Raw genomic sequence first — 23,061 nt, 5'->3', positions numbered from 1 at the left:
CATGGATTTAGAGGGTGAGAGAAGCAGAATCCTGTGATCTGATTGGTTAAACAGCCCGTAAGATTACAAATCAGACCTCGGTGCTAACGCTAGCGTGCATTTAATGTGCAGGCGGACCCATGGACCTGATGTCCAGAAGAATCGTCGCTGCAAATAACCAAACCATCGCTGAGAAGATAATTAAGGAGGTGGAGGCGTTTCCTGCTGTCCGGGACGACGCCCCTTCAGAGAATCAGCAATGACCAGTTTATTTATGATCCATTTTTTTCCCTTTTAAGAGTTTATACTTTCTGCTTTTATACCCAGTCTTAAAAAGTTTACAGATTTGAGAGACTTCCAAGGATTAAAGCATCTCCAGTACCGCCGTAGCCGGGAATCTCAAATGCTGTAGCTAAACCGTAAATATTGGCACCCCTCTCTTCACTCCTGATTTGTTCTTTATGTTATAACGGTGTTTATTTTGCTGTTATGTACTTTGTTTTTGTTTATATATTTATTCAACCATGTTATAAACGCTTTATATGAGATACTATATAGAGTCTATGTATTGAAAATTCAAACAAGGACATGCTAGAAAAATATTTTATTATAGCAGTTATTCCCAATGTCACGTGTGTTTAATGCTTCACGATCATTAAAAACTGCATTCCTGTGCTCTTTAAATCAGAACAGTGTCACATGATGGTTATTCACACAAAACTATTGGTAAATGAAAGTATCGTGGAGAAAAGGAGGAGACGATGTAACGGGTGTCGGTGTTTCAGTGTGAAATGCAGCGCTAGGAACCAACAGCACGGTTTAGACAAGCTGCACACTTAGAGCAAGAAAATAAAAATAAAGCACACGTGTGAGAACACGACCTCGGGTAGAGTGTCACGTGTTAGCATTTGTTTTGGCTCTGCACTCCAACACACTTTCATATTTTCCTAAAAACTCTGTGTTGTTACAGGAAAATAATCGACTCATCACATTTCTCCTTTTTCTGCAGCTGATTATTTTCCTATAATGCCACATATTTTCTCTCATACGACAGAAAGCGTCACTATATAGCCAAAAGTTTTGGGACACCTGCCTTTACACGCACATGAATGTAATTTGGAGTTGCCCCGCCCTTTACAGCTATAACAGCTTCAACTCTTCTGGGAAGGCTTTCCACAAGGTTTAGGAGTGTGTTTATGGGAATTTTTGACCATTCCTCTACAAGCGCATTTGTGAGGTCAGGCACTGATGTTGGACGAGAAGGTCTGGCTCACAGTCTCCACTCTAATTCATCCTAAAGGTGTTCTATGGGGTTGAGGTCAGGACTCTGTGCAGGTCAGTCAAGTTCCTCCACACCAAACTCACTCATCCATGTCTTTATGGACCTTGCTTTGGTCACTGGTGTGCAGTCATGTTGGAACAGGAAGGGGTCATCCCCAAACTGTTCCCACAAAGAGCATGAAATTGTCCAAAATGTCTTGGCATGAAGCTGAAGCATTAAGAGTTCCTTTCACTGGAACTAAGGGGCCGAGCCTAACCCCTGAAATCAATGATTTGGAGGGGTGTCCCAAAACTTTTGGCAACATAGTGTACATTGTACAATGTAGTGCTCTGGAACATTCATTATAGCAGCCTCATTTTTTGTCTCTCTCAAAGTTATTAAGGCAAGCTTGTCATGTAAACGAGAAACCGGAAAGCACAAACTCGTCTGTCCTAAAGATGCTGGAAAAGTTACACAGGAATACCATTAATTATTATTAATTTCTTAGAATAAAAACGAAAAAATAATGCATTTTAAGCTTCGAGTTCCTTCCTGTTTGTGAAAAAAAAAGATTGGTTCATTTTCATGTCTTACTTCCTGTTTGCTTCAACGAGAAAGAGAGAATGCGGTCTGTAGAACAATAAAAATCTAATAAATAAATCAAACATTAATACGAGTTAAACAGGAAAACTAAAACAACAACAGCTATGATCTCCTGCTCCTGGAAAACGATCAGAGAGTCAGAGGCAGATTTTCCTCCTGGATTCTAAAGTGCAGTGAAACATTGTGCTGTGTTACAGAGCCGAAAACAACACTGCGGAAACACTGCGGAAATACTTACAGACTTCATTGTGCATGACTGCATAGAGAGTGAGCTCTACCGGAGCGGAAGAAGTCTTCTGGAGGTGATGAAGCTTCAACACCTGATAATCAAAGTCCTGTTTCTGTTTTTGTACCTGCTGTTGAATCAGGTATGTTAGTCTGGATGCAAAATAAAACCTCAGGGCACAGTGGACACACACACTGGATCTTCCTCTCAGTCGTTGAGCATCAGCAGCAGTTGAGAGTCTTCAGCTTTGGCTCTGCCCGGGTTCAGCACCGAGTACCAGGGAGCAGCAGCGAGCATCGGGGAGGTGGGAGAAGGCGAGGCTGTGGGCGGAGCAGCCGGGTTTGATCTCGAAGAGACGCTCGCGGTCAAACCCACCCTCTCGATCAACATCTGAGTAAAACAAGAGACAAGACACATTTTAATAACTCGCTATGACTTATAGGCACTTTTTATACTTTTCTTATCTTCACATGATTTGGATCACACAGGGAAGGAAAAGCAGCTAATTATAAACCAACAGAACGTACATCAAGTGTACAAAATAGCTTAGAACTGAAGTGCTGCAGTGTTTATTGTTGATGCTGGAAACAGCCATGTTGATCTCCTGAACATGGAGGTGAGGAGACCTTTCCAAGTTCCTGACAAAGAATTTTCAAAGAAAAAAAGAAAGTTCTTGCTCAGGAATGATTTATTTAAGTTAACGGCAGCGTTAAAAGCTAATACTTTAAAATAAAAGCTGAATATCGGCCAGCCTGTGACATAAGCAACCTTTTATATTATGAAATTTTACTCAAAAAAAGTTTTAACATCTTTTTTGAAAACAATAATGTATCACCAGTGTTTTTATTTTATTTTAATTCCTTTGAATAAAGTCTTATTTATTTATATTTAATGCACAGAACAATCTAAATTTAAACTAAACTACAAAACAGATGTATTAATCTAAAACACAAAAGAAATGAATAAAAATATTCCCATTAGAAGTCATTAAAATCCCATTTAAAAAGTAACTACACATAACTTACTGTGTGTATTTACAGGGACCAACAAATGCACTGTATTACACAATGTCTGATGTCTGATATCACAACCACATTATTATTTATTTATTTTTTCCATTTATACGGGTTGCCAGAGGCGTTTTAACGACACTCAATGCCAAAATCGTGACTCAGCTCTAAACAGATTGATTCACACCAACGAAATGCCGTTTACCAGAAGTACAAATAGTGATATTGTGCAAAGTGTCATTAAAGATGTAGATATATGTACAACAATTAAATATACGAATAAATCTGTGCAGCTTTAATCTCAAAATCTAAATCTACCTCATCAGTTGCCTTTGCTGTTTTTTCAGGTACTTCTTTTCAAAAATCCTCTAAATAACCAGTCTTTATCCATGCCAAATTATCACATCACTATATCTACACTGATGGACGTAGAGCTCCTGGCTGACCTGTCTGAGGCGCTCCTTGTAGAGCTTGTCGGATTCCAGGGGTTGTTTCTCCGGGACTGGGATCTTCCAGCGGTCCAGTTCGGCATGCAGTTCGGGTACCTCGAGCAGCACCACCGGATCGAGGCGGTTCTGGTTTATCAGCTCCACCAGGCACTCTTTATAATGAAGCCTTGACCAAAGAGCCATAAACAGGAGATGATTAGTTTGAAGAGATTTGTAACACTGCAGAACAAGTCAGTGTGGTCAGCGACTCTCGATTCTGATCGGTCAGAATTTGTTTTCTATCTTTGATGGTATTTTCAGATGGTCCAAATCACAAGGTATATTAATGTGCTTGTTCTAGTAGAGAATATATAATATAAATACGTTTCTATAGTAACAGCAGACGTGCAACATGAAGGCATGTAATCGAGAATAAAGAGATGTCTGTTTAACACTTAGGGAAGAAGTCTGCAGTGTTTATAGCTGCTATAATGCAAGTGATAACAGGAACTAAACTTGCCTGTGAATATTCCACAACATTAACGTAACTATAAACTGATCAAATGTACGAGTTTCCGTTTATTAATCAAGAGAAAAGTGTAAATTGCTGTGATATGAGCAGCAGTTGGTCACGGTTGGTACAGAACATGTGTCAATTTCCTGTGTAAGGCTTAAACTCAGGAAGCAAAATTAAGAAATGTTGTCTTGAACAGGAAGTGAAGGTGCATTACGTGCAGTAGCCGCTATATTCTTGGAAAGCTGGACGCCCACACGGCTCTTCTTTCACACTGCCCGTCTCTTTGTGCTCCATTACTCCACACACACCTACGAGAGACACACACAATTTTAAAAATCTACCAAAATATCTCCTCTTTTCATGTAAAATGGGCGTGGCCAATCTTGGGTAAAGATTGTATTTGGCTTGTTCAATACTCAAATGTTATATACATCTATGCAATACAGTGGAATGCTGCAATAAGTTTACCATCCTAACCTGTTAGTCAAACCTTTATTTTATTCTATTCTATTCTATTATACCCTCACGGGGGGCTGAGCCACCTCTTAAATGAAAATCATAGAATCGCCCATCTATAAAGCTGCTTTGGGAGAATGTCCATTGTATAAACTGCTATACAAATAAAACTGAATTGAACTGTAATAAACACTCAGCAGCGATACCTTTCGGACCCTTTTGCCCGTTGTCATCCCTCCGTCTGGACATGAAAGGATGGGACACACCATGGTGCTGAGAAGAGAAGAAACAGATAAATCAGGCACAGCCAGTAGGCAGGAGCAGTGTATTAATAACATTTGTTGAATGAGGAAATGATAGAATATAACTGAACATGAGGAACACTGTTTACTGTATGTGATGTATTTCCTCTAACCTTACACTCCTAAGTGTTTTATTTTCTTGCATCAGACACAAATTAGTCACTGTTTTTACTGTTTGATATTCTGATATCAACAACAACAACAGCAATCAAAGCAAAGTTTACGGAAATAGACGCGAGTTTCATCACGCTGTGGTTACATCATTAATTGTGCATGCTAGCATATGACAATGTGTAAGAGACGTCTCACCTGCAAAAGACTGCGCAGTCTGGACACATTCCAGTCTCTGAGGTGGTACAGACAGTCCCTGGGGTGATGGGCATGTAAACCCTTGGCAGCACATTCAACAGAGAAATCACACACCTGTACAGTCCAGAGACAGAGAGACAGAGGGAGAGAAACCCGAGAGATCAGGAAGCTTCACATTTATCAAGTTTATTCTGTTATATCAGTGGACATAAGCAAGCCTTGTGATGTGAAGGGACACAGAGAGACTCACAGCGCCCATCCTGAACGGCCGACTGCAGCCTCCGCAGAACTCGTGCTGGCATTGAGTGCACTTAAAATGTAAACAGCCGCCTTTAGACAGAAAGAACCGGAACTTGCATTTGGGGCAGTCTGCGACACAAGAAATAAAATACAAAGTGTTTAAAATACACAGAGGTCAGTTAATAAGGCCAGTTACAAATATGATACAGGAAAACTGATGTGAGTAATGCAGATGGATTGGAACGTTATCAGGTTTGGATATCAGACCTATCTTGTTCCGGCTGAGGAGGACCTCCAGACGTGAGTTTTGGAACTCGGGGCTGTTCAGCTGCAGCCACTCCTTAAACTTCTCACAGGAAAGTCCTTCATGCTGGGAAGCCCACTGATGACAGCAAGGAGAAAACAATGAACTGTAATATGTGTTTCATTTCACATGAAATATTTAACTTCCTCGAACCGCATCCGATTCTTTAGTGATGATTTAATTTGCTGTTTAATTCTCGATTCTGATGGTCCATGGACCGGTTCGATACTTGACCATTTTACCAGGTCATTTTAACATGGATTAGCTTGCGGACTTACTGATGTATGGAAAAACCCGCGACCGAGTCAAATGCAGGAGTGTGGTGTGGTTGGAAGTGACAATTTTTCAAAATAAATGAAAAGTTTATTGTTTCTTTGCGGCCCAGTACTGGTCTACGGCCCGGTGGTTGGGGACCTCTGTTCTAGGGCATACAGGTGCTGCTACAAATCTTGTTTCACTCCTGTACCCAGTGTTAGATTTGTTGAAGCTTTACGTACAGGGCTTTTGCACTTAAAGCATGTGCTCTTCTTGCAGCTTGGGCAGTCCATCCTCAGTCGGTCCGCTTCGTGAAGAAGTCCGAAAGAACACTGCAGAGAACAGAGAGAGATACGCTTCACTAAAATGCACGGCTGTCGTTTCTAATCCTCACTGTAACACTCCAGCACAGCTAGCATTAAGTACGTATTAAAGATCACCTGTTACTGAAATATATGCGAGTTCTTACATGAGCACACCAGCGGAAGTTCGGCATCTCCTGCAGAGCTCGGTCCCTCAGCTTCCTCTGAAACAGCTCATGGGTCTGTGTGTCCAGATAGTGCCTTATCTGTGTGTGGAGAATGGGAAGTGTTGATAATAAAGGCTTTTCCGTTACATGATACGGTGTTTATGCACATATATAACACTAGGGTCATTCTTTATAACGTTATCTAGTTGATTCTTTAGCTAGACTGATTGAATAGTAATAATGAATAATGAATAATAACCTAAACGACATGACATGGTATGAATCTGACCTGCGTGTCGAGCAGGCTAAAGTACTCCATGGACTCCTCCCTGTGTCCTGCTGTACGCACGTCCGGCTTGTTACACAGCGGACACACAGCGTAGTCGATGCTCTTCTCTTTGATGACCGATGAGAAGTAGGCTTTGAAGCAGCTTTCGCAGAACGTACACGAGCAGTGGGTCATGGTGATCATCTGAGGACGGCACGCGCATTCACAGGATTTATCATCAACTACAGTGTGAGGAGAACATTTGCTTTGAAATGACCGTGCTCCGTGTTTTCCCTGCTTTAAAGGTGTTCATCTGTGCTGAGAATGAGAAAAACCACTCAACCAGAACATTTTTTGAAACCGAATAAACCTGGACAAACTGCTGAGTTGGCTCAGGTGTGTTAAAGCATGAGAAAGACTGATCAGCATTGTGTTCCTTCTTAAAAATGGATTCAGACCAGATGTGGAGAAGAAAAGGAGCAGGCAGTGTTCTCTGACCTTACTGAAGGACACCTGCTCCTGGCAGATGGGGCAGTCATGAGACAGGTATTTGAGAGCAGACGGGATGTCTCGGCACGCCTGAACCGCCTCCAGCACATCTGCGGGGGTAAAAGTGCAGCCCTCCTGACTCAGGATAATGCTGAACATCTCGGCCTTCTCTACCTGGATGCCCTCCGGGACGCGGACCTGCGGGGGAAGAGCTCAGGACTCGGGAGGAAACACGCAGGGAGAATCTGAGAGGGTTCGAGAGAATTTCACTTACTTGTGAGCTATTGAAGTTCTGTAGCTGGATGAGAAGTTGATGTTCATCCATGGTGATGATTCTGTTTGGCTCTTTCAGGATATGCGCTGCATCTGCGTTCAGGAAAATGACACACACCAGAATGTGTTTTCTAGATCTGTTAACATTTTACAACAACAACAAGCTAAAGAAATGGACCAAAACAGTGTCTTATTATAATAATAATAGTAATAATAATAATAATTATTATAATCATTATTATTTTGTCTAACCCTAACCCATTTCCTCTGTTTTTATTTTACGTCCATTGTTTGATGTTAATTAAAATTAAGACTTACTTGTCAAATCATTTTTATTGATGATAAAGATGATGACTATTATTATTGTTCTTATTTTAGAATTTTTAGGTTTTTGTTTAGTTTTAATTTTGTTTTAATTTGGCAATGTTTAATAATTTTCTTGTACTTGTTTTAAAATTTTATGATTTATGGTATAATTTATTTATTTAACTAAACTGAATGTTTTTTATAGATATAATCATAATTGTATTGCCTAAGCAATATAACTATTTATTAACACTTAATTATTAATCAATAAATTATTAAAAATATTTACAAACTCACATTTCTATTATTTCTTCTGTTTGCATTTAATTTCTATTTGTCTACAACGTATTCCTTGTTTTTGCAAATATTAAAACATTATTATTATTATTATTATTATTATTATTATGCATCGGGAGAGGATTTCCTGTATGGCTGTGGTTGCTCTGGACTCGCCGTGTTTTGTGTATTCAAAGCTCCTCTTTTAAATGCCTGGTTATAACACACAGGAGCAGTGCTGCAGTTTTTACCTCTGTAGTTCCTGAAGGTGATCACCGCCTGGTCTGGCTGAGCTGAAGGGTACGTGACGGCCACTACCTCGCCACCTCCGTTCTGCCTTCTCTGAAAATAAATGGTTAGTTTGTTCTTCATCCTCTGAGGAGAGACGCCCACGGGCAGGTGACTCACCAGGATTCTGTGTCTGTCGTCAAGTAACCTCGGCTGGGGCACGGATCCCTCGTCATGCCCCTGACTCTGCCTCCACGCCTGAGGAATGTCTGGAAGCGAGCAGACCAGAAGAATTTGTTCATTTGTTTAACGAATAAAATCACCGACACCAACTTATTACTGTATTATTAAGATATTAATAACAATGTATTACATATTGTAATAACACACACAACACATTGTGTTACTTATAATAATAACAACGGATGTAACAATATCTTTAAAATTTGATTTTCGTTGGTCTGCTGTGTCCAAGAGAGCGTGATTGGCTGTGCTGTCTGGTTGGGATGGACAGAGTTAATCTCTTTCTCTCACCTGTCAATCACAGCAACACAAGCCAATCACGCCCACCTGTGTGGTCATGTATGCAGAAGAGGACGGACAGCGCCTTCTTTTCTCTTTAAACGAACCAATGACCAAAATGGAAGGAAATGCGATGTAAAGAGACCAGTGTAAAGAGAATCCAGTGAATTCGTACCCTTGTCCTTGTGGTCAAACTGGTACATGTTGACTATTCTTTCCAGCTGGAGGCTTTTAAACAGGTTGCTGATATCGTCTGGATCGGAAGTGTTCATATCAGGGGCTGAGTAAGATAGGAGAGCAGAAATAACAGATCATGTTAAAAAAAAGAGCTGAATTTAATGCTGAAACACTTCATAATTGTTACGTCGCCAACATCACTAGTCTGGGCTGTGTGTCTAAAGGATCTTTTTTTCTTTACCAGTGATGAACGGATTAGTCGAGTTTTTCTGGAGGTTCGGTCCTCCGAAGGAAATCCCGAAATCCAGCAGCTCCTGAGTGTACGACCTCCTCACGCTGCTCAGCTCTCCGACGCCGTCCTGAGACTGGCTCGACTTCACACACTTAGCTAGATCGGGACACGGAGAAAACGAAAGCATCACGCGGCTGCGGAACGCCGTACACCGATAAAGGAATAAACTAAGGTCAGACAGCAGAAAGAAACAGTCTAATACACAGACGACCACACGGAATAATGAGATCTTACAGCTTCTGGCTGACTGGGTCATAGACGACGAGGACATTTCCGGGTGGGAGAACTTCCTGTGCACGGCGTTCCCACTGCAGAAAAATAAAACAGAAGAGCTGACAGGAGAAATATCTATAACTTTCGATGACAAAATGCTGTTTGAGCTCTGATAATACAAGAAAAATAAATCATAAGGTATAGAATGGATTGTTTACTTAAATTATTATTTTAAATAACACAATAAAAAAAACCCTAACTTTAATAGCTTAATCTCAGATAATAAAAACCCAGAGGAGCTCATTTCTAACAAAATATTAGAGATGTTAGCATTAACATTCGCAAAATCACATTTTTGGAGAAATATTGCTCTGCTTGATTTTCGTCAATTAAAAAATATATATATATTAATTGTCTAATTTTCTAACTTGTGTTTGTGCTACTGACCTTCTGGTGGTCAGATCAGGTCTGCGATAATCGAGCTGCTCCTCCTTCTGCTGCTTCGCACTGGAGGCGAGATTCGGAGATCTGTTCGGATGAGTGGAGAAAAGCGGCGGCTCGCGCTGAAACGCGGCGACCATCTCCTCCAGGACGATGGACAGGTTGGACCAACCCTGTGGATCAGATTTTACACAGAGCGTTAAATACAAAATACAGCTTGTGAATTGACAATCACTGTACAAGTCACAATTAATAATAATAATAATAATAATGATAATAATAATACTAATAATAATAATAATAATAATACTTAGACTTTAAAATTGATTTTTAAGGATTTATTTAATATAGATGTAAGTGCTTTAGTTTAATTCTTCTGCTTTAATATTAAATTATCATAAATAAAGAATATATAGATAATATATAGAATTTTTTATATAGTGCCATCATGGCACACTTTTAGAGGAATCTTTTTTTAACTTTTACAATTTTTAAAACACTATTTATTTATACATTTTTAAAGTTTTTTTAATTACACACTATAATGTTCAAATTTCAGACTGACATCCAAAAACATTTTTGGTTTTTTAACTTTTAGAATTTTCCTTATTTTCAGTTTTGAAAACAAAAAAAAAAACAAAAAAACATTTTTTTCTTAAACAAAACTTGTGTTTTTATTTTAAATAAACATATCACCTGAATTCAAGCATCATAATACAACATATATATAATAATAATTATATGTAATAATTTTTCATTTTTTATTTAATTATTTTTTATTATTTCAGCTCATCCCTATTTAAAAAAAAACTATTAATATGTGACCATTATTCTGAATCATCTATGTTTCTTGATTGCTTCTCTTTTTCAGAAAAACGTTTTAACAATAAATAAATATTTACAGTGTAAATGTAAACATGGACATGACCCTGATCGTGACATGTGATAATAAAGGCCTGACTCACGTGCTTCCAGTTGCTGATGCAGTGCAGGAGGACGTGACCCTGAGCGTCCACGCTGCTGCTCCTGCTGTTGATCACCATGCTGCGTAACGGGCACACCAGGCAGCGTGGGGGGTTCTGGGGGTGTGTGTTGTGGAGCCAGATACACACCGGGATGTTGTACTGTACACCTTAGTGACCAACACACACACACACATACGTACATTCTGTGCTGCTTTGTGCTTTAATCTCTGGATAATTTGTCCAACAGATGCTGAGGTTACCTTCATAAAACACAGGGACAGTGCCACGCAAATGGACCAGCTTCTTCCGGTCATTGTTGGGGTAATCTTTAATGAAAAAAAAGGAGAAGAAGAAGAAGAAGAAGAAGAAATAATAAAATGTACATATGTGTAATAACCCATCAGAAATATGAGTCATGTTCCCAGCTGGGGGATAAGAGGAATAAAACATAAAGAAAAATACTCACAGTAATAATCTACATAGAGGTGCAGGTCAGGAAACGCTGCTGTGACCTCTCTGACCTCTGCCAGGACTTCTGCTGGGTAACAGTAGTTACACTGTCCACAGAAAGAAAGCTCTAATGATTACAAACTCTACATTTACTAATTTATTCATTAATTATTAAAAATGTCAATTATTTCCTGTATATAAAGATATCTCCCGGATTACAAACTTTGATTAATTGGACTATAAGATTGCAATGAATAATGCATACCAACCTTACACTGTAAAGTGTCAATTTGACGAGTAGTGCTCAGTGAGCGTAAACTTTACATATAATACTTACTGACTACAAACTCAGCAACTGTAAACTTCAGGAGTAGTGCTCAATGGCAGTAAACTTGATGAGTAGTGTTCGGTCAATGTAAACTTTACAAATAATAAATAATGCAAACCAACCTTAAACTCAACCGTAAACTTTACAAGTAGCGCTCAATCACCGAAGACTTTACATATAATACTTTCTAATTACAAATTCAACAACTGTAAACTTTACAAATAGCGTTTAAGATTTATAAATTTTGGTAAATGATAAATGATGATAAATTTAGTGACAGTAAATTATGTATTTCTATTTGTGTATTATATTTACTACATTTTAACAACAAAATTAGAATCTGTTTACAGTTTTACTTTGCAGTAGATACATTTAGTGAGTCTAAACTTATTACTTCAACATATACATAAACATATATTCACAAACGTAACCTTTGTCAAAAAAACCCCCCAACTTACTGACTACAAATTTAGTCAGTGTAAACTTTACAAATAATGCTTTGTGACTGTAAACTTTCTGCACCAGTAAACTTGACAATTATTGCTAAGCAAGCCTACAGCCTATAGGGTGTGAATGATGCTTACTGATTATAAAATTTAGTGATGGCAAACGTTACAAAAAGAGAGCTTAGCAAAGTGCTTAGCAACCCCAAACTTTACGAATTGTAAAGATTAATGTTTAATGACCATACATTTAAAGAACCTTAGAAACAGCGACTGTAAACTTTACACAAAATGCTTACCAGACATACATATAGTAATAGTTCTGGCTAATATTGATGTAGATGATTATACGGATTGTCCTGTAGATTTTTATGTGTTTTCCTGCTACCTTCGTAGTCTAATGAATCTTTAATGTCATCTACTTCCAGTTCTGTCAGGTTTACTCATCGGCGGTGTTGCAAACTGGAAATTCTTGCTTCTGGAGTTATGGGACGTCATCATTCATGTTTACAAAAAAAGCGTAACGTTGCGGTTTAACCACAAAGTTTCTTTCGTTGTTAACAATGGTCTGATAGCGACTATTATATTCATATAAAATGACATCAGCTCCAAAGTGTCCATCTTCCCTTGTGAAAGCGATGTAAATATTTGCCCAACTTTTTACCTTCACTACATCATCAACCCTCTGCCCCCCCCATCAGATTTTGCATAACAGATTCACATTTATTAGACTGACAGACACTTGGATGTCTTTTGTTCGATTTCGTTTTCATTTCATTTTACAGTTAAATAAAAAAAAGAAAAAGTAGTGGTCAAATTTCTCCAGGTGGTGTAAGAGGGGGTGTAAACTTTTGCACTCACTTTAAATAAATAACTGAATAATTACATGAATGTACATTAATTTGATTTTTAAAAAATCGGCCTAAGAATACAATTGTTGTTTAATAATAATAATAAGCTCAGAGGCAAATGTAGTTTTAGGGGCAGCTGCCACCCCCGTGCCATCCGTTTGGCCACGCCCCCTGCAACGCCATACTATTAGTAAACACACACATACAGACAAAACCCAAATTATCTATCTTTTACAATGAATTACCTTTAATTACAAAATTATTTCGTCAGGCAAATAATTTTTGCGTGTTTGTTCACTGGGCAGTGTTGAAAAATTGAATAAAACACGGCTAAGACGCTAAGCAGGACGTTTGTGTACCGCAGCTAGCCTGCTAAACACGGCTGGAAGAGAAACCGTACCTCTGCTAGCGTTTTAAACTCCAGCTCAGAAGTCACACGAGTCATTCTGACACTTCAGGATCTTCCTAAACTACGTGTAGCAGTTTACACCGCTGTCAGGTTCTCTTTGGGGGAAACTCCATGATCCACAAGTTCCCGCATAGCTCCAAGTTGACAGCTAAAGACCGAGTTTCTGTTGCTTTTCCGCCACCGGAGCTTTACACCGAAAAAAAAGTGTCCATACTAGCATACTACGTAGTACGTGACGGCACGACGCTGCGTACTACCGATGCGCACTGAATTAGTACGGTAGTATGCGGGATACTGCGTAACCACATTCTAAAGCGTGTTGACGTACAATGACCCAGGGCGTAGATATGTAAATAATACGCGGCTAAGATACACAGCTTAACTTCCGGGTACGTATTATGTGAGATTAGAGATTCTGAGCGGCGCCGACAGGAAGCCGCCCACCGTTGGGATGAAAGCTTGGTGGAGATTTGTGCAATAATAATAATAATAATAATAATAATAATAATAATATAGCAGATTACATACATTAAATCCATGCAATTAAAATGAAATGTAAAATAAAAAAATATGTATACTAACAAATGAACAACAAAAATCATTTAAATAATAATAATAATAATAATAATAATAATAATAATAATCAGATGTCGTACGTGAAATCCATGCAATTAAAATAAAATGTAAACAAAAAAATGTATACATAAAATAAACTAAAAAAACTCATATAATAATAATAATAATTATAATTATAATTAATAATATTATATTATATTATATTATATTATATTATATTATTATAATATAATATAATATAATATAATATAATATAATATAATATAATATAATATAATATAATATAATATAATAATAATTAATAATAATTATAATATATTTTATATTATAATTAAATTAAAACTCTTTAATTTGATGAAAGAAGTGATGATGATAATAATAATAATAATAATAATAATAACTATTATTATTATTATTATCATCATCACTTCTTTCATCAAATTAAAGAGTTTTAATTTAATTATAATATAAAATATATTATAATAATGTTATAAAAATTATAATATTAATATTGTTATTATTTATATATTTCACTTTAAATTTGTTAGATTAAAACAACTACATTTATTACTAGTTAATTGGTATATTATTGCTATTTTTGTTGTTAATAAAATATAATAATAACTATCAAGCGCTTCTTCTTTCTCCTCTCCATCCTTCTCTCATTCATGTTCATCTTCCTCTTATTATTATTATTATTATTATTAACATTACTATATATAATACAATATATAATTAAATGTAATACTATACTATATGTAATACTATATATAATTAAAGGACAGAAAAAAAAGTATGACCTACTATATAATTAAAGAATCTAAAATGCTTCCTTTTACACTAAAAGTTTAGCATGACTGTAAAAGAGACGGCCAGCAGGGGGCAGTATAGCTCCTAAAATCAATCTGCTGTTTATTACCCTGCGGTCCAAGGCAACCAGGTCTTTATTGGCATAGTTGATGGCACATAAAGTTGATGGGGGTTAAATGTGGCGTGGAGGCCATCAGACACGTCCAGGCCTTGTGTATAATTCAAAGCATTCCATCTTTTCAGTCTGGCAACCCTGAACAAAGCCCGAGGCTCGGAAAGAAACGTGTACAAGTCCTTGTTAAAAAAATAAAAGAGAGAGAAAGGGGACAGAGAGAGAGAAAAAAGTGCTAAATTCTTATATACATCACCTATAGTTTCTCCTAGAGAGCAAATAAGATCAGATAGAAAGGAAAAGGGAGACTTTACATTCTTTTTTCTTTCTGTATCCTGGAGCTCAAGTCTGAGTAATCTTACACGTGTGTGGTCTTCTCGAGTTTCAGCAGAGATATTAGGAGGGAAGTGACACAGTGTGCTGCCAAGATAATGATTCTCAAGTTTATCTGCAAAAGACAGAGCTCCTAATATCGGCTTAAAACATTTCTCATCCAAGACGTGCAACAGAGATAGGATTCTCACTGATGATATGAATTACTGTTATAATTATTATCCAGATCATATCAGTGCTCTGGATCAACAGTTCGATCTCATGTGTTTCCTTCGTCGAAAACCAAGGCATCCTTCAACAAAATACGATACCTAAATGAAACACGAGTCTCCTGAGGTATTGAAAATGAACCGGTTAACATAAACGATTCCATTGAGGAAGAATCGGTGGCGTAAACGTCAGGCTTCCACATGAAACCATACGAATTCTTAATTCTTGATATTTGATGATACACAGTACGATTCAGTCACTTCAAATGAATGTGACCTGCTTTGTTCAGAAGCAGGAGAGGATCTGCTGTTAACTCACAAACAATGATGATGATGATGATGTGAAGAAGACTATCAGAGTATCAGTATCAGAGTTTTAGCTGGCTAAGCCTAGCCATACTAAAACTCACATGGAAGGATGGACTGTGAGGAAATATATGGGTTTGAGAGTTAGTGATGATTATTTTGTCATTTAAGGAAAGATTTCTGCCTGTGAGCTCTTCAGCTGATGGGAAAATAAACTGCTTTTTATTTGTTTTCACTTCATTACAGACCTAAACCACATCCTTACTCGGTGTAGAAAACCAAACAGCTCGTGTTGTAGGTTTAAATTCTAGGGTGTTTTCACAAAACTTTCACAGAAAAAATGGTTTGTGAAAGAGCTTTTTGCTCTGGGGTAAACAAAAGAAAAACAAAACAAAACACGCGCACTGAATTAATATTAATTCTCTTCGGTGTCTTAGCTAATATCAGCTATCTAGCTTGCTTAGCTTGCTAACTAGATTACGGTTATTATTCTTATATAATAAAGATAAATTAAAGAATCTGGTAGTTACATATTATTTCAATATTGTTAACAAAATATTTTCAATTAAATGTCTCGTATATCTTTTTAGATATTTGTTTTTTCACTAGCACTTTATCCACAATGGTAGTTTTTCTTGTTTGCTCAAATTTCACCTCCAACCAAACCTGCGATGTGAGGTTCTAAACAAACAAACAAACAAACAAACAAATACATAAATAAATATTCAGCACTTAAAGAAAAAGAAAATGCTGTTTAAAATAGTCACTTCGATTGTATCACTTGTATTGTCTAGCAAAATCATCTCGACTCGGAATCGTATTGGCAAGAATTGAATCGAATCGACTCTGCTTGGCTAGGCACGAATCGAATCGACCCTGCTCATCTAGACTCGACTCAGCTCGGATCGTCATGACTCAGCTTGGATTGGCACAACTTGAATCGAATCGACACTGCTCGGCTCGACTTGGCTCGGATCGGCATGACTCGTCTTGGATCGGCACGACTCGGCTCGGATCAGCATGACTCGGCTCAGCTCGGATCAGCATGACTCGAATCGAATCGACTCTGCTTGGCTCAACTCGGCTTGGATCGACGTGACTCAGCTCAGCTTGGATCGGCACGACTCAAATCGACTCTGATCAGCTCAACTTGGCTCGGATCGGCATGACTCGGCTCGGATCGACACGACACGATTTGAATCGGCTTGACTCGGCTCGGATCGGCGCAAATCGAATCGAATGGACTCGGCCCGACTCGACTCTTCCCTTCACTTCCTTTAACAAAGTAAAAGAAGTTTAGACAATATTTCAGTCGTCGTGTTTCGGTCACGTAAATCCCACACTGCATTTCGTAATTAAATACTTTATTTCTCATGTTTACACGCCATCCATCATTCTCTTGCTGCTTTGAAAAGCACATTGCATCAGATTGCAGAAGCCTTTAGGGTAAGTTCCATTTCTAAAGTCTGTATTTGTGTTAGCCCGGTCTCTTGGGCATCCGAAGTCTCATCTAATAAGTTTCATACGACTAATAAAGCAGCCGAGCGGCCCTTAAGATGGCGACACGGATAAGAAAACCAGACTTGCTCGTGGCTTATTGTGCTTAGTGTTCTCCTCTGAGTGTGTTGAGGCTCGGGGCGTTGTAGCATGTACTGAATTGTTGGGGGAAAAAAGCCTGTAGATCTGGCACAGGAGGAGTGTGTTGGACTTAAACCTCCCTGATGTTGTATTTGTAAGTATTGACACTGTTTTGTGGAGTACAAGGTGCTTCGTGCTTTCTGTCAGAGTAAACTCCGACCGGCTGGAAGATGAGATGATGCAACCGAACAGAAACCCTACGTTGGTGCTAGTGTAGTTCTGAGGATGTTTTAGATCGTTTCAGACGTGTAACAAACACAAGAATCTAAAGACACATCTGATGACATTTACAGATGCAGAGGCAAATGTTAGAAAGGACTCTGAAGTGGAATGAAATCGATTTCGGTATCGATTTAGATTAGTAAGAAGCAGAAAGCTTTGTGATCTGCGCAGAAGCTAGGAGAAATAAGAAACTTTCATGTTTAAATCGTTTTCTTGTCTTTTCCCGAGTGACTTCGCTTTCTTTCCATATTTCTCTCAGTGATTGACAAGCGTAAGTTAATACATGATTTGTCATATTGATTAATGCATAACTACCTCGACACTTTCTCCTTTCTGACATTTCCAGCACTAAATACTGCATGTGCTTATTGTGCAGCTTATGTAATGTCACAAATTGGAGCTATAATAACACACTTTACAGAACACACCAAGTGAACAAGCCAAGACTGAGAGCGAGAGAAACTCCTGGCAGGATCGGAAGCTCAGCAGGAACAGCCACATCTCCTCTGGCACACACTGGAAATGAGTTTATGATTAGGAACATGAAGAACAATTTACAGTGCTATTTATTACAATATCATTATACTGACACAGTCCTGGTGTGTTATATATATGTATGTGTGAACTGAGCATGTTTCCCACTATTTTATTTATTTATTCATTCGTTTATTTGTTTGTTTATTTTATAACTGTAAAGCATGTTTCTTGGTATGTATTCATGTTTTTATTCATTTATTATATAGCCAAAAAGAATGTTTCTTGCTATTTATTTATTTATTTATTTATTTATTTATTTATTTACAAATTTATTATATAGCTAAAAGAATTTCATGCTATTTATTTATTTATTTATTTGTTTGTTTATTATATAGCTAAAAACAATGTTTCCAGTTATTTATTTATTTATTATATAGCTAAAAAGCATGTTTACTGCTATTTATTTATTTATTTATTATATAGCTAAAAAGCATGTTTACTGCTATTTATTTATTTATTTATTATATAAGCTAAAAAGCATGTTTACTGCTAGTTATTTATTTATTTATTTATTTATTTATTATATAGCTAAAAAGCATGTTTACTGCTATTTATTTATTTATTTATTTATTTATGATATAGCTAAAAGCATGTTTACTGATATTTATTTATTTATTTATTATATAGCTAAAAAGCATGTTTACTGCTATTTATTTATTCATTACATAGCTAAAAAGCAGGTTTCCTGCTATTTATTTATTTGTTTATTTATTATATAGCTGAAAAAATGTTCCTGCTATTAATTAATTAATTAATTTATTTATTTATGATACCTAAAAAGAATGTTTTCTGCTATTTATTTATTTAGCTACATCTGCTAATTTATCCATTGTTGTTTCTTATGTAAAGCTGCTTATGTATGTTAAACTTAACTACCTACACCTACTCTAGTCTGCAAACAAATAAAAATGACACAGCATATATTTTTTTCTGAATATTTCTCTGAATTTTTCTGAATCTTTTCTGCAAATATTTGTTTCTAATGCGATTGATATAACAATTCATCAGTGAAAATGTACATAGCAGCTGGCAAAACTGTCAGGGCCGCTACTGTAGACAATGAATAAACGATTCTGACCAATCAGATTTGAGATTTCAACTTTTCACACGTCACTATAATGTATCTGTATTGGGATTTGAAGTGGGTGTGGCCCGAACAAGACATTTTCTAACAAATTATTCTAAACTTGAAACAAAATAGTCGCATATTTTTAATCCCTGACCAAGCTGTTACTAAGGATGAATAAATAACACATGTAAATGCACAACACAATACAGTCTTTGTTTGTCTCACCCGCTTGTCGTTAGATCTCATGGGTCCTGATTCATTCGCACATCTGGTTTCGACAAGCTGGTCTGTAAAACATGGTGACAAAAAACGTACGAACAAACAAACAAACAAAACAGTAAAGAATATATTCACATCATCTGTTCAGTTTATTTGTATCTGGTTAGATAACCGCCTGGTTCTCCATTTAGGACAGTTGATATTTTGACAAAACCCCATGCTGGAAATTCGCCAGAGTCTATTAAACCTTAGAAATGTGAGCATACTTTCCCTTCCATGTGTGTTCCAGTACATGTGGGGGTGGAAGGGAATGAGATGGCAGATAAGGAGGAGAAACAATGTCTCAGAAGGCCAGAGGTTGAATTGCCAGTAACTATCAGCAAGGAAGAGGCTAGGGTCATTATAAAGTGCAATATACCAGCACTGTGGCAGAATATAGAGGAGAACCAACACCGGGGTCGATGTCTTTCTGCATGACACAGACAGGTTGGGTCAGTGGAGGTTGGAGGGAGCAGCACAAGACAAGAAACAGGGCACAAGTGTTTGAGTCACTCACTGTACTTAATACAGAAACGTGACACTGGGATCTGCAAAGAGATAGGAGGACGTAGACTACTGTGCAGTGAACACTGAAAAGTATACTAACATATGATTATACAATGAGTTCACTTAATACATATAGCTTTCCATTTTTTTAAAGGTATTTTATCATTTGATGATTTTATTCCCTTATTTCACGGTGAAGAAATAATAAATTCATTAGCTAGACCAGTCCTGTGTGAACAGTCCAGGCTAGAAAGTGGTAGCTAGCAGGTTTTTAAAAGTGTACAGTAAAATCGTTAGCTAGCCTCCTGGTGGTCCAGCGGTTCAATTCCTGGGCAGGGCGCTAACCGAGCCACTGAAGAGTTAACGCTCAGTGCCGGTCCTAAGCCCAGATTAAATGGGAGGGTTGCGTCAGGAAGGGCTTCCAGCATGAAACCTGTGCCAGACTGAAACATATTTCAGGATGAGCTACAATGTGATCTTAGCATTCAAGATATCATTTAGGATTAATATCCCAAAAAATGTTGAGTTTAAAATGTGGAATTAAGAGATTCACATGTGATGATCAGTGATTGGTCATTAGGAACAATGGTGATCAGTGATTGCTCATTAGGAACAATGGTGATTGGTGGTTTGGGAACAATGATGATCAGTGGTTGGTCATTAGGAACAATGGTAATCAGTGATTGGTGGTTTGGGAACAATGGTGATCACTGATTGCTCATTAGGAACAATGGTGATCAGTGATTGGTTGTTAGGAACAGTGGTTATCAGTAATTGGTCATTAGGAACAATGGCGATCAGTGATTGGTCATTTGGGAACAATGGTAATCAGTGATTGGTGATTTGGGAACATGGTGATCACTGATTGGTCATTAGGAACAATAGTGATCAATGATTGGTCCTTTGTTATCAATAGTGTTCAGTTATTGGTCTTTGGGATCAACTGTGATCAGTTATTGTTTACTGGAAACAGTGGTTCATGAAATTAATTGGAATTGAGTTGCAAAGTTAGTTTTTCTTGTAAGTCATTCTCTTTAAAAATAAAGTCACTATAGGGAAATAATGACATAACATCTAGCAACAAGGTTGGTATGCTGATGACACTGAATCTATCAACAAACACGGAATTCTAAAAGTGAGAGAATATTTCAACAACAGCATAAAAAAGCCAACCTTGCCTGTCACCTGAACTTTAACCGTTCTCTATTCTCGCTCTTTTTTCCGGTTGTGACACCGTGTTGACGAGCGCTTAAAAACACACTTTACAGTATCTCGGGCAGCTCTTTTCCAGCACCATGTTTGTCTGAATCACAGCTATTGGAATTTTCTTTTCCATTTCTTCTGCGAGAAAGCTTTCTGGAGTCTCTCAGGGTGAAGTGTGCATCACCTGGCTGGAGTATAATAGCTCACTCTATCGATAGCGTGCAAGTGTGTGTCTAACGCACATTGTGCCACTGCCCTAGTTCCAGACAATAGAAGCACACTTCATTACCCTGGCGCTCGGTGCACTTTACTCTGGAGGCGGTGCAGAATCACCAGGCTCACAAAAATGGAGAGCAATTGCCCCAGCTGCGTTTTAAGACCGCAGAGAGAGTTCGACATAAGAGGCACCGCAGTTTCTCCTGTGCTGCTTGTTGGTCTGGCAGCACAACCCTGATGGCGAGTTCAAAGCGACCATCGCTGCCTGACAGCCCATTTAAAAACCTCAGCGAGGCTTAGCGCTGGAGACATTAATAGTAGCTAAGTGCCTTTGTCAAATACACACACATGCACGCTTCTCCACATGAAAGTCGAAGTGCGATGCACACTCTGCCTGAAAGGATATGAATGTCCCGTGGACCTTTAAATTAGTGGGAACATAAGTCTTAGACTGAAGTGCAAAGTGAAGCTAATGGCCTCGACCAAAGAGATGTAATTAAAACCTGATATTGGGTGGAGGGCTTTTGGCAGCAAGGGTGGAACCGGGATGTCGGAGCTTACCAGATGGGGAAGAAGAAAAAAACTAATAAAGAGCAGAAAAAGGAAAGCCACATGAAAAACTCTTATTGTCTGCTCATTCCTGTTACACGAAGCATATTTAACCGAGAATTCACCCCGATATTTATTGTTTCCTCCGGTTTTCTCCGGAGGACCATGGAATTAGAAATAAGCAGAGAATAAATCAAAGCCCGTGTCCAGAGAAGGGAATTCAGTGGTGTGCATCCAGCTCTGACTCTGTGCACGTTTGTGTGTTTATCCAACAAGAGTGTGTTTTATTGCGCCTTTGATCCAAAAGAGGACTTGTCAGATCCACTCAAGTCCAGCACGGGGGTCTCCGTAATGGGGTTTGTCATCTGCTAATGATTGCGCCCAGTCGCGATCCGCCAGAGGTTCAGAAGAACCACGCAAACAGAGAGGAGATCCATAATGATTTGTAGTCTCGTAATGAGCACTGGTGGGCAGCCCCGGCCTGCGCTCGCTGCTTTCACCGTGGGGTGGACGGAGGAGTGGAGACGCCCTGGTGAAACTCCGGACTGCCACAGCGCATTTAGCATCAGCCCCTCAGCGGCAGTCCATCTGCAGCCGTCCGTTAACTCTTCCCGGTCTGTTTCTCTAAAAGCAAGCCGTTTTAGCATAAAGCCCTGCAGCATGCTGTCGTTTTTGACTTGACCTGCTTTCCTTAATGCTAACTTCCTGTTTCCTGGTGTGTGCTTTTCCTTTGGAATAGTACCATATACCTGTCATGTCTTTCTTTGCCTTGAACATTATGAGGTACAAATTTAATGAGATGCATGAACTGGTTCCAGATTCTTGGAGATCTGCACTTTCTGGAGGTGCTACATGTTTATGATTTATTCATTCAAGCAGAAGATTTGGCTGAAAACAACCTTGGTATTAAGTTAGCAAGTATAATTGAGTGATAATTGAGGAAGAACAAAAAACCCTGTAACACCTCTTGACTCGTTGTGATGCTAGAACACAAACGTACCACTCTTTTCATTACCCTGAAGAAGGTCTGGGAACAAAAATAGCGAATAAATAAATATATTATTATATGGAAAAGGTTTTTCAAGGACTCTTTGATACCCCTACTCTTCTATTTCACGCTACTTCCTGTTTCCTCTAGTTCTTAGCTCCATCTCAGCTAGTTCTTGTTCCTTTACTGTATATTTGTTATCTGGCACCCTAAAGGATTCCTTAATTTGCTCCTCTGT

The 23,061-nt window shown here is 38.1% G+C and overlaps 2 protein-coding genes across 4 annotated transcripts in view; one reads left to right on the top strand and one right to left on the bottom strand.

The window, feature by feature from the left end:
* Window positions 1-340, top strand: part of impa1 (inositol monophosphatase 1) — a 6,091-nt gene extending 5,751 nt beyond the window's left edge. For both annotated transcript variants that reach the window (XM_058418709.1, XM_058418708.1), the window contains exons 8-9: window positions 1-14; window positions 112-340. The exon at window positions 1-14 is cut by the window's left edge and continues 138 nt beyond it. In XM_058418709.1, the coding sequence (XP_058274692.1) occupies window positions 1-14; window positions 112-242 (145 nt within the window). In that variant the 3' untranslated portion in view covers window positions 243-340. The remainder of the gene's footprint in view (window positions 15-111) is intronic.
* A 228-nt stretch (window positions 341-568) lies between these two features.
* On the bottom strand, window positions 569-13,505 carry si:dkey-181m9.8 (uncharacterized). Of its 2 annotated transcripts, XM_058418707.1 has the most exons (22): window positions 13,282-13,505; window positions 11,276-11,366; window positions 11,070-11,135; window positions 10,810-10,976; window positions 9,851-10,017; window positions 9,425-9,498; window positions 9,140-9,286; window positions 8,897-9,001; window positions 8,380-8,468; window positions 8,223-8,313; window positions 7,391-7,482; window positions 7,126-7,314; window positions 6,649-6,831; window positions 6,360-6,458; window positions 6,133-6,222; window positions 5,599-5,713; window positions 5,342-5,460; window positions 5,092-5,205; window positions 4,687-4,753; window positions 4,239-4,332; window positions 3,526-3,694; window positions 569-2,459 (listed from the first exon to the last, which is right to left on the bottom strand). In XM_058418707.1, the coding sequence occupies exons 1-22, from the start codon at window positions 13,324-13,326 to the stop codon at window positions 2,277-2,279; spliced, it is 2,556 nt and encodes an 851-aa protein (XP_058274690.1). In that variant the 5' UTR covers window positions 13,327-13,505; the 3' UTR covers window positions 569-2,276. The 2 variants fall into 2 exon arrangements, with proteins under 2 accessions (XP_058274690.1, XP_058274689.1); XM_058418706.1 differs by having other exon boundaries at window positions 8,223-8,468.
* Between the last annotated feature and the right edge of the window lie 9,556 nt (window positions 13,506-23,061).

This window comes from Hemibagrus wyckioides, linkage group LG20, assembly GCF_019097595.1.
Source record: "Hemibagrus wyckioides isolate EC202008001 linkage group LG20, SWU_Hwy_1.0, whole genome shotgun sequence".
Lineage (NCBI taxonomy): Eukaryota > Metazoa > Chordata > Actinopteri > Siluriformes > Bagridae > Hemibagrus > Hemibagrus wyckioides.
This window is presented reverse-complemented; position numbering and strand designations above follow the sequence as displayed.

Excerpts from the sequence above, each read along its gene's own strand:
- si:dkey-181m9.8 (XM_058418706.1), bottom strand. The coding sequence starts at position 13,326 with ATGACTCGTGTGACTTCTGAGCTGGAGTTTAAAACGCTAGCAGAG. Across the intron at positions 11,367-13,281 it reads AGTTTAAAACGCTAGCAGAG|TGTAACTACTGTTACCCAGC; the intron begins GTACGGTTTCTC and ends TTCTGTGGACAG. Across the intron at positions 5,714-6,132 it reads GCTTTAAGTGCAAAAGCCCT|TGGGCTTCCCAGCATGAAGG; the intron begins GTACGTAAAGCT and ends TGCTGTCATCAG.